At 52.6% G+C, this 11,317-nt stretch overlaps 1 protein-coding gene across 1 annotated transcript; it reads right to left on the minus strand.

Annotated features, from left to right (window-relative positions):
- Positions 1 to 9,427, minus strand: SERHL2 (serine hydrolase like 2). The gene is given in 13 exon segments (XM_075051034.1): positions 1 to 807; positions 1,121 to 1,214; positions 2,692 to 2,768; positions 3,538 to 3,572; positions 3,930 to 4,009; positions 4,284 to 4,393; positions 5,194 to 5,268; positions 5,474 to 5,493; positions 6,191 to 6,232; positions 7,298 to 7,411; positions 7,483 to 7,717; positions 9,232 to 9,304; positions 9,306 to 9,427. Coding segments are annotated over 13 exon segments (1,194 nt in total). The 3' UTR covers positions 1 to 690.
- Positions 9,428 to 11,317: the final 1,890 nt, after the last annotated feature.

The following is an 11,317-nucleotide window of genomic DNA, read 5'->3' on the forward strand; positions in this document are numbered from 1 at the left end:
TAACATTGGGAGATTAGTCTTTATTTACAAGGACAGAAATCATCTCTGCCAACTTTTCCATTATTAGCAGTTCTGCCAGCTGCTTCAGCTAGAGGATTAGTGACTCATTCCCTAGCAGTTCCATTAAAATGGCCTTCCATGCCCAGGTGAGCTCTTTAAGCTGATTTTTAAAAAAGCAGCAGCTCTCACAGTAGAACAGAGACACTGAGGCCCTCAGCTCAGGCACCCACAGAAGTAAGCAGAGAAGCAGAACACTTTCCTGGTTTTTCAGTAGGTCTAATCCTGGGGGGAGACTGGTTGCACCATCCTCAGGGAGGAGGCAAGATGAGCCACCTGTCTCTTGGAATGCTACAGCTGGTGCTGCTGCTCCCACAGAGGATGCCTCTGCATGCATTCTTGCTCCATTTCAGGGTGTGAGTTAGGAGCAAGCAAGCAAAGGCCACTCTGGGCCTCTATCCTTCTACTCACAAAGCTGGAAGTGGAGGAAAGATTCCCTTTGACAACTGAGATGCTTTGCTCAGCAATCCTCCAGGGAACAGTGGCAGACCTGCTTCCACCCTGCAGCGAGCTAAGCTTACGAAAGAGCATCATGAAACTGATCTTGGATGCAAGGTAGGAATGGTGACAATTCTTCCAGAGCCTGCTTTTTAGCTCCCTGTTCTCCTAGACTGCTGCAGCAGTAAGGGCTTCCTAGAGCCTCGCTCTGGTGTTCTGCGCAGTCAGGAAGTTGCCGATGATCCCAGACACCACCTCGGGCTCGTTCAGGTGCACAAAATGACTCCCAGGCACCTCTACTAGCTGGATGTGCTGGAGGGAAAGGACACAAGAAGATGTGGACCAGGAAAGTGTTCCCTCAGGCAAGCTGTGCTTACTGTGTGGTGCTTGTGGGGCAGGGAGGCGCAGCAAGCGAGGCAGGACAGGGATGGCAGGACAAGGGAGGAGCTGGATCCAGAGGGCAGTATTAACCTGGGAGTTTGGCAGGCAGGGGCAAAGTTGGCTTCCCCCTGTATGAGGGCTGTGCTGTTCAGGACAAACCACCTACTGGGGGGTGTCCACCAAGCTGCTGCTCTCGGGTTGGCAGCGCTCAGAGTAGAGACGTGAGGATGGATTTTGCTCTCACCTGTTTGAGGGTAGACTCAAACGCCTCCCACAGGGCTTTCACAAAGTGATTTGTGCTGTCTAGGTTGTGCGGTACCAAGAGTCCATCTTGTGCTCTGAAAAAAACAGCAAGGCTCAGTACAGCCATCGTGTGCCTCCATTTGTCTTTGCTGCTGTCCTGGGCAGAAGCAGTGTCCCCAAGACAGCGGAATGACAGAGTCCACTGCTCTTTCCAGGCTGCTTGTAAACAGCAGGGTTACAGGGTCATACATGGTAGTCAGAGGAGCACCACACAGCTTGGCTAAGCAGCTATTTTCTATCAAACTATCTGTTTAAAACCTTGGGAGATTGCCTAGTATTATCAGAGTGGAGAGTGGTTAAATATTGTCCCCTGCAGGGCTGTCTCCTTAACTGCTCCGAGTACATCATTCCCTGCCCCCACCCTGTCTTCTGCTCTTAACTTTTTCCTTCCATACAGCTTTTACATCTCCCCTCTGACCCTCCCTCACACCACCACCCCCCCACTGCCAAAGCTGCTGCCTTTAAACAGGGTGTGCCCTGCTTGGAGAGGGAGGTACCAGGGCAGTCCTCCTGGAGAAGCCAGCATTAGACCTCCTGCAGAACCAAGCTCATGCTGTATTGTACCATGCTGCAGGTGATGACACAAGGTGACATCCCACGCTCAAATGCACATACTCTGTATGGCCTAGAGGACTTGTCCTCCTCCTGATGGTGCATTTCTGGACAAGCAGGAAAATGCTTAAGCTCTTACGATTTCAACAGACCACAGAATCCAAAACTGCACCTCATTTCTCAACTTCTAGCATTTCCTCTTATTCCCTAGAGTCTTTTAACATCACCACACAGGCCAAGGTAGCCAGAGCCCTGCACATTTTCTCCTTTAAGGAGATGGGAAAAATGCAGAGGACTGACAGAACCAGCTACCCACCCAGACAGCTTAACAGCTTGTGGGGCTCTGCACAAGCCACTGGCTACCTCCCCACAGCTCCTCCCTGCCCCAGGCACCCAGGGGAGAGCTTGCAGGAGCCAGGGAGCTCCAGGAGGAGGAGGAGGCTGCTGTGGTTTTACCTAATTGCTCAGGCAAGAGGTTTCAGGGTCTGGAGAAGGGGGCAAGCTGGGTTGCTGTGACTGGGGGAAGAGCCAGGCCAGGTGGAAAGCAAGGAGGAGGGCTGCTGTGGAGGGTTGTGTGTTTGCCAGGATGGCCCCTTGCTGTAGGGCCAAGGGACGGAAAGTTGTGGGAGAGGAGCGTGAAGCAGGAGTATGGGCAGGACTGGCATTTCCTCAGTCAGCCTTGCACCAGGGAGGCCCAGCCTGAAAACAGAGCGCCAGGCTGCGAGGATGATATTCCAGCTCCTCTCTGCCTGCTCCAGGAGCCTGCCCAGCCCAGGGCAGTGGTGGGGAACTGGGAAATGCTTCTCAGATGTGAGGCTGTACTGTTGTGCCAACTGGCCCAAAGGTCTGAGTGGCCACTGCAGAGGAGGGGGTAGCAGAGGACTCCTTTCTAACCTTCGTTCCCTCCAACCAGGACTGCAGGGAGGCAGCGGGGGTTGGTTTGGCTTGTGCTTCACTCACATAATGATGAGAACACGGTCCTGGATCTTCTGCAGGAGCTTCACACACTGTTCTACCGTGAAGGACTCTCGACTCTGCTGCAGGTGCAAAGACAGGGAGAGTGGCAAGTCAGGGACAGCAGCTGGGGGCAAGGGGTGTCCCCAACCCTTGCCACACTAGCAGCTCTGAAGGCAGAATTGGCTGCAGCCCCGAAGTTGCCGTGCTGGGACATGACAGGCAGCCAGGCTGCGCACAAGATTAGTTGGCTCTGCAAAGGCTCCTTCTGTCCAGCTGTGTTTCAGGACTGCCAACAATGCTGCCTGGTGGGATGCAGCACATATGGGAATGATCTCATAGCAGAGAAAAGCTTTAAAAATCCTTTTACTGAAAAGGAGACAGTACACTACTCCCGCTTTCATACCCTGGCAGTAGCACAGGTAGAGGAGGCCCTACTTGCTCAAAAGTGGCACAAAGCTATCAAAGTATCAAACATAAGGACTTTGCTTCACTCTCTCTCCCCCTCATATGGGTGACCTGACAAAGAAGCTGACCGAAAGCATCCATCCATCTGCTGTCTGAAGAGTTATAATGGCAGGAAAATGTGGCCAGGAGGCCCTGGGGCAGAGGAACTGCTAAAAAAATCAGTAACATTTTCCAGTGACTCTGTAAGCTGAGTCAGTTAATGATTGAGTGCAGGCTCTTTTAACAGCAGCATTTAAAAGAGATGTGGGAATTAGGGAAGCAGAATGTGAATGGCTGGGTGGAGGCAGGGCCTGGGCTCAGTGAGTGGACCTGCACTACCTCTGAGTTTTCTGTAAACACAGGGCTCAGAAGCAGCAGGGGGCACATCAGAAGAGCAATGCTCACCATATGGACTCTCATGTCTCTGTTATACACCAGCCCTAGAATAAAAAAAAACACAAGAGAAGGTTTTTGTGTCTCACAGGAGCAGGAGTTCCTCTGTTTCTCCTCACTTTTGGGGTATGCCCAATACTTTTTGAGACAGAAGGAACACGATTGATTCAGATCTCTCTTTTTTATTTCTTTTCTTTAGCTGTCCTAGGACTTGAGCACCAACCCTGGTTGCTGGGAATGGAGAGCTCTGCCTCCAGACTTAATTGATCCCATTCAGGCTGTGTAAACTTGTAGCTGGGGCACCCTGTACCCTGCAGAAGACAATGGCTGTTGGCACTGCTCCCTTCCCACACCCAGTGTTGGCCCAGCACTGTGATGGGCCCCGTCTCCACGCAGCCCCTTACCAGCGGGTGTCTCAGTTGCTCCTCGCTGCAGTAGGATTGCCCCACCCTCTGCTGTCAGATGTCTGTTTGCTTCTAAGAGCCTGGGGAAGACATAGCAGAGAGACTGCTGCTGGAAATGGGAGGAAGCGAAGCAAAAATGGCATAACAAGGTGACAGAAAGCTCTTGGGCTGCTTCAGAAAAAGAGCAGGAAGAAGCAGAAGCTTCTGGCCACAGAAGCAAAAGGTCTTGATGAGATTCCAGAGGAGGACTTGAAAAGGGAAGTGCAGGGACAGTTTCCCTTTCTCATTCATGCAGCCATAACTCTGTCCAAGGTGAGGGCAGGCAGCAAATGAAGAGGACAGATGGGAACCCACCTCTGCAATGCTGCTTCGGGGCTCCGTGCTTTGGGAGCTTGCTGCTTCGCCTCTAGACTCAGTAATTTGTCAATCACCATCCGTTTTGATTTCAGCCACGCCTCAGCGTCCTGAAACAGAGAGGTAGGGAACAGGAGTAACCCCTCTCTTCTGAATTGTTTTACCCCTTATCAGAGGGTAGAGGAGGGCATTTCACCCTTCAACATCCCTCAGAACTGGTACCAGTTACGGAAATCATATTAAAAATGTCCATTTCTAGGGAAAAGGGAACAGCAATAGTTAAAAGGCGAGGTAGGAACAGAAAGCCAAGCACTGCTGTAAATAACTTACTTAATAACTTTTTACCCTTGTGATCTTTTCTACCCCTTTCAACCTTACTTTTGAGTTGAGGACAACTGTCCAAAAGAACAAAGGAAATCTGGTATTTTGTCTTCCTGACCCTGGGCTTCTGTCCCATTTTTGCCAATCAAAGCCCTAGCATCTGGTAGCGATGATGGCAGGTTGGGAATGTAGCTTTATGTCCTGCCAGGAACAGAAAAAGAAATCCACCAGGCTTACACCCAGATCACCCAACAAGCTGTTGGCAAAAAGACAGCCTTAGCTGGCAGTTGCTTGGACAGAGGTTCCAGTTCCCTCTGTACAAGGGCATGGCACAGACAAGTGAATTTTGGTGCTAAGGGACTGCAGAATGTGGATCGCTAGTAAGTGTCCCCCAAGGGCCACCCTAAGTGGGGACCTCAGTCCATGCAACAAGTAGCAGATCTGTGCCTGCCAAAAGGAAGAGCCCTGAGACTTGTGTGACCTGCCAGGAACTGGTCACATCAGTGCTTTCTCTGACCAAATGACGAAAAGAAAAAAATAATTATTTTTTTATTTAAAAAAGGGAGGGGAAGGACATGTAAAATCTAACCTCTGGACCTAGCAGAAAGCCAAGATTTTCCAGCAGGATCAGCTTGTCCACCATCTCAGGATAAAGGAAACAGAACTGAGGAGAGATGAAACAATATGAGAGAAAGAGAAAAGCTGAGCATTGAGTGCATTGAGTGATGTCTTTGTCCTGCTACACTGGAGAAGGGGTCAGGGAAGGGCCTCTCCTCCCCTAAGATCCAAGTCCCACACAGTCTATCCCTTCATTCCTTGTTCCAGCTGCAGAAGTCACAAACCCCGTGAAGAAAGGATGCTTTACTCACCATTCCTGCCACACACCCACCTGCAAAGGAGAGAAGGGTACTCAGTTATGCACAGGACACCCCCTGATAACAGAAACTCTCGTTTCTCACAGCAAGAGCTATCTTAGAAGCAGAAATGTACATTGTACCAAGGGACAAAGCCCCAGCTACAAGTAGAGCCCTCCCAGCAGGCAGGATGCGGGCAGAGAGCAGGGCTATTGGCCAGCTGGACTCCACGTCCTGTGCCATCCCAATCTCCCTCTCAAGAAGCAAAGGCCAAGGAGGAGGTACTAGTTAAAAAGCTATGGTGTGCAGGTCCTGTAAGCTGTGGCCAGAGCAGCCCTGGGGAGCAAAACCCAAATTGTGGCAAATCCCCATCATGTCCCAAGCACAACGAGATAGAGCCTGGAGTCCAGTTCTCCTCAGCAAGCTCCATGACCCACCAAGAAGGGCCCTGCTGTCCCCAGGCTTTGTGGCCTTGTGGGGACCAGGCAGGAAGGCCTGCTGCAAATTCTCCTGCTGCAGACCACCCCTCTTTGTCCACCACTGTTCCCTTCTGGTGGTGGGGGAAAGGCCCACAGCAAGAGTTACCACTGTTTTTACTGCAGGGTCTTGAAAGCAGAGGCGTTTCAAACAACGGCACAGATATTTTAATCACTCAAGCAGCATGTCTTGTAAGTTAATTATCTACTCCTGTTTCCACGAATCTCACAGCTTACAAGGACAAGAGCCACTTACCCATACTGTGACCCATCAGGGTGAACCGTCTCCACTGCAAGGCTAAGTGGCAACAGACAAAAACAGACAGTGCTGCATTAGAAACCAGAGCAGTGGCATCTTGCTGCTTCTCCACTAACACGGGCCCCTTCTCCCAGGAGGGCTTTTGCACTGCTTAATTTGCTTTCTAATCCAGAAATGAGGTGGCTAAGTAGGCCAGTTTTAAAGAAAAAGAGCATCCACTACCTTATTTCCTTGGTAGTTAAGTCACGCACCTCTCAAGCTCTCTCTGTATGGCAAACTACAGCAAATTCCCATTCATTGCCACACACAAGACTGGCAAGAAGCAAATGAGCCTAACTGGGCAGCATCTGCTGGAAGAGAGACCTTGACAGACCATCCTGCTGCAGGGCATCCCGCAAGAGCTGTGAGGACACAGAGCTGCCTTGATGAAAGTATGATTATTCCAAGTGAAAGCTCTCTGCACCATTTAGCACATCAGCCTCTTCAGTTCATTTTTATGGCACTCCAAGAGGCTTATGGGAAAATACTGCTTCATCAGTGCTGCCCATCTGAAATATACCTCACTGAAAGATGTGTCTTACGTTCTGGCACATCAAAGAGCTTCTAGAGGCTCTTTGTACACTGAATGAGGGATGCAAAACTGCACATGCCACAACCTCACGCAAGATCAGCATATAGATGGGCAGTTACATCAGGATTTATTAGGAGCCCAAGACACCTTGGCTTTCAGATTTCTTTGTATGACACTAAAGCTAGCGGCAAGCTGCCAACTTACACCTAACACTGGTTAGAGATTGCTGACTACTTACAAAAAGTCAGTCTGGCAAAAGTATTTAGTTGCATCCACCACTTTGCCACTACTGCTTTTTAGTATAGAAACACTTGCTTCCGAGGGCTTACTGTTTCTTCCTCTCACAAAATAGTGAGAAAGAGGGATGCTTATTCCATCTGTGGTCACAAAGCAGCGGCTAACATCAGGCAGGGGAGAAGCAGAGGGAGCTAACCCCTCTCCTGGCAGTAAATGCTGCCCCTTGTTCTAAGGAACAGGAGCAATATAGCACTCCCTGCACAAACATCCCCTCAATGGTCCCTTAAACTACCCACCTGCTGCCACCCGGCGCACATCGCTCACGTAATCCAGAAAATGGTAGGGGGAGCCTGCAGGTCGGTGGGATGACAAGCCATGGCCAGAAAAATCCATTGCCACATAATAGCAATCTGAAAGGGAGAGAGCATCAGATGTGCAGCCCTGCAACACAACAAGAACCATCCTGATGAGCCAGACATACCTCTGGGAAGCAGTGGAATGAGCTTGTCAAAGGTGTTGGCATTGTCCAGCCAGCCATGCAAGCACAGCACAGGGTATCCCTCCGAGGGTCCCCAGGCCTTGGCTGCCACATGGCCCCAGGGCACAGGGAACTTCAACTCTGAGAACATGCCCAAAATAGAGTGCTCGCAAGTGATGTCCCTGGAGAGCCACGTGCTCGGAGTAGGTCCCAGGGATGTTATTAATGGCCCAGAGCTCTGAAAAGAGTAATACAAGTCTTTAGTAACTCACCAGCCTCCTGTGGTCTTAATTAGCAGCATGCTGATTTATAGCTCCCCATTCAACATCCTAAGCTGCCATCCCTGCCTGCCTGTTTGGGGAATCCTCCTCCCAGCACGTACTAGCGGTGCTCCTAGGAAGAAACAAGCTTTCCCTGTGCACGAGGAGAAAGGCTCCTCTCCGTGTCTCTGCAGCACCTGCAACCCAACGAGAAGGCACAGGATATCCGGCAAGAGGGAACCACACAGAATTCCCCCAGCTAGTTGCAGTCAGCCTGGCACCTGTCCTGGACCAAAAAGACAATTTTGGGAATAAGGATGCTGCCTCCAGTACTAGACTGTTACCACCTTCTCATCTTTTACCTTGGTGCTTCTCCTCTTTCACACCACCACTCAGCACCTTTTAGAGAGCAGCTGGCTATGTGCCACACAGGTCACTGCTGACACACACACACACACACACAGCCCCAGCCCCTGAGACAGGGACCCTGCACGGGATATGGGTCCACAACCCGCCAGGCACCTGTTCCACCTCAAACCTGTCTCATCACTGCTGATCTGCCTGGCAGTCACTGAGCTACATCTGACCCTTACTCAACCCCAGGCTCCTGAGTGAACCGCCCAGTAATACCCAGCCTCTGGGGATCTTCCAGGAGTGGACTGAATATCTCCCCTTTACCCCCAAGCCCTTCTAACCCCTGGGCCCCCTCATCATGACTATCCCCATCCCCAAGTCTCTCATATCATATCCCCTTACCAGTGGCTTGTCTCAGGTCTCTGCTCCCTTAAACAGCCCCCTGACAGCCCACAGCAACTAAATCACTCTACAGCAAGTCCCTGCTGAGCCCGTACCTCCGTAAGGTGTGAGGACAGAGGAGGGTGGGCTGAGAGATGAGGCTGCTGTCAAGGCCCTGAGAGCACTCACAGGCCCTAATGGTCCCCATCAGCCACACCTGGGCCTCCCCTACTTCTTTTCCTCCTCCCCATGAGCCTATTTCAGCTCAGCCCAGGACCAGCCCCAGCAATGCTGCAGGAGTGCTGGTCTTCAGCAGCACTGCGCTAGCCCCAGGACCCATGGCCTAGCCTGCTGATCACTGGGCTGTGTCTCACCCCCGCAGCCCTCACCAGGCCTGATCCTGACAACCATGGCCTGATCCCTGGTGTGACCGTAGACCTGCCCCTTCCTCGCAGACCTGCCTGACGATCTGGACTCCTGGCAAAGCCTGATTGCCCAGCCTGGGCCCAGCAGGGCTCCGGCTCTGGGGTGCCCCCGGCTCCGGGGTGGGGGTCTCTCCAGGCGGGCAGGAAGGGCCGCTACACCCGGGCCTTCGCCTCAGGGCGCCCTGGGGCAGCTGGTCGCGGCCCCGGGAAAGGGCTGCCCGGGGACCGACCCCTGCCCGGCGCCGGGAGCCCCCAGAGCGTCGCGGCTGCTGGTGGCCACCCCGGCCCCGGTCCCCGCGCCGTCCGCACGCTGCGCCCCGGCCCCCTCCTACCGCTCTGTCTGCCCGGAACGGCGGATCAAGGCCGCGGCTGGAGGACGCAGCCCGGCGGCGGGGCGGGGCGGGCCGGCCCGTTTGCACCGCCCTGTTCCCCACCTCTCCGGGGCGCCCCGGACCTCCGCCTTCTGCCGCTGCGCTGCCGCGGGGCCGCCACTGCCGGAGAGAGGCGGCGGGGCGGAGGTGCCGCCATCTTTGTCTTCCCTCATCGCGTCACGGGCTGCCCTGGGAAACGGGCTGGTGGGCGGGTGGGGACAGAACAGCGCGGCCATTGCCCGGTTCCCCACCACTCCCGACCCTTGGCCCTACAGCAAGGGGCCATCCTGGCAAACACGCGACCCTCCGCAGCAGCCCTCCTCTTTGCTTTCCTGCTGATCTGGCTCTTCCCCCAGTCACAGCACCCTAGCCTGCCCCCTTCTCCAGACCCTGAAACCTCTTGCCTGAGCAATTAGGTGAAACCACGGCAGCCTCCACCTCCTCCAGCTGGTCCTGGAGCCCCCCAGCTCCTGCAAGCTCTCCCCTGGGTGCCCAGGGCAGGGAGGAGCTGTGGGAGGCAGCCGGTGCCTTGTGCGGAGCCTGTGCTTGGATGGGGCTCAATAAGAATAACGAGGAGTCAGCGATGTCTGAGGGGTCTGAAGCTGCCATCAGACTGCTGGGCATGATAGGGACCTGTGAGGAGTCACAATCATGGAGGTATGGCTGCAGCCTCGACTACCTCCAGAAGACACATTACTGACAATGGAAACTGCCTGTACTGCAGCTACACAGTGTGAGATGTTTTAACTGTGACCCAGGAGCATCGTATCCACATCAAACGGGCTCAGTGCTTGACACCAATGCTGAACTTCTGTCGCTCTCTGATAGAGAAACTCTTCTGAACTCAACGCTTGCTGGAATCACGTTGCTCCAGGGACGAGAGTCCTCTCCCATACTGTGACCCATCGCAGTAAACTGACTACTGCAGAGCCAAGCTGCAGCAGTTAAACAGCAGACAGCACTGCCTTAGCCGCTCCACTCCTGCAAAAACAGACCCCTCTCAGCTAGAGAGGTTTCTATAGTTTTCCTCATTAGTTGCCCAGAAAGGGGGTGGCTGCATAGACTGGGCTTCAAGAAAGGCAATACTTGAGTATGGGTGGGAATACTGCTTGCTGGTGTTTCACTTTCCCTCCAGCAGTCAGAGTCTACCAGGCCTAACACAGACCACAACCATTCCCCTTCAGTCAAGGACTCTGCAATCAAACGAAACAAAGTCAAACTGTGCTGTAAGCAGTGGGATGCCTTGCTGGAACAGTTGGGGAGAGCAGGATTAATGTCTGTTCTTAGGGAGTCATTTTTATATTGGTAATTGAAAACTCTCTGCTCAGTTCAGCACATCAGTCTCCTAAATTACGCAATATGTTTTCAGAACAGCCTGCAAAGCTTGAAAGAAACCAGTGTAGAAGCTTACAGCCCTGTTTCTCCTGGCTAGTTCAAACTCATCCTGGCAAAACAGGGTCTGCACCACAGCAGTTGAAAGGTAACCTTGGGGCCGCATCACTGAGAAGAAACAGAGCTATGCAGCTCACAGCCTCACTGAGAAGAAATAGAGCTATGCAGCTCACAGCTCCCCTCCAGGTGAGCCACTAGAAATGAAATAAGAACATGAATTCTTATAGGTTTGGAAAGTCCATTGCATTGCTTTTTCTTAGGCCTCCATGGAGGAGGAGCAGGAAAGCAGACCACAAGTGTTGGGGAGCCACAGGGAGGGAGAGAGGCCACAGTACCATCTACAGCTTCTTTCCTACAACTGTCAGAGGTGGGTGTCTGATTACAAAAGCTGAAAAGCAAGAGACAACTTGGCAGAACACATTTGTAAAATGCACTCAATAATCAATCACTGCTGCTGCTGCTGCTGTAACAGAGTGCAGGGCCTTCCTGTGAATTGCTGGGATTTCTTCATGACAAGCCACCAGAAAGCAGTGTAATTGTTAGGCAGTGGCTGCTAGGCTTGCGGTTCTTCTGTCTATGGCATAGCTCTTGAGGAAGAGGACCCTGTGTCAGGAGCCGGAGTGATGCAGATCCTTTGCACAAACTTCTGTGGTTG

This window comes from Buteo buteo, chromosome 19 (genome assembly GCF_964188355.1).
Source record: "Buteo buteo chromosome 19, bButBut1.hap1.1, whole genome shotgun sequence".
Classification (NCBI taxonomy): Eukaryota; Metazoa; Chordata; class Aves; order Accipitriformes; family Accipitridae; genus Buteo; species Buteo buteo.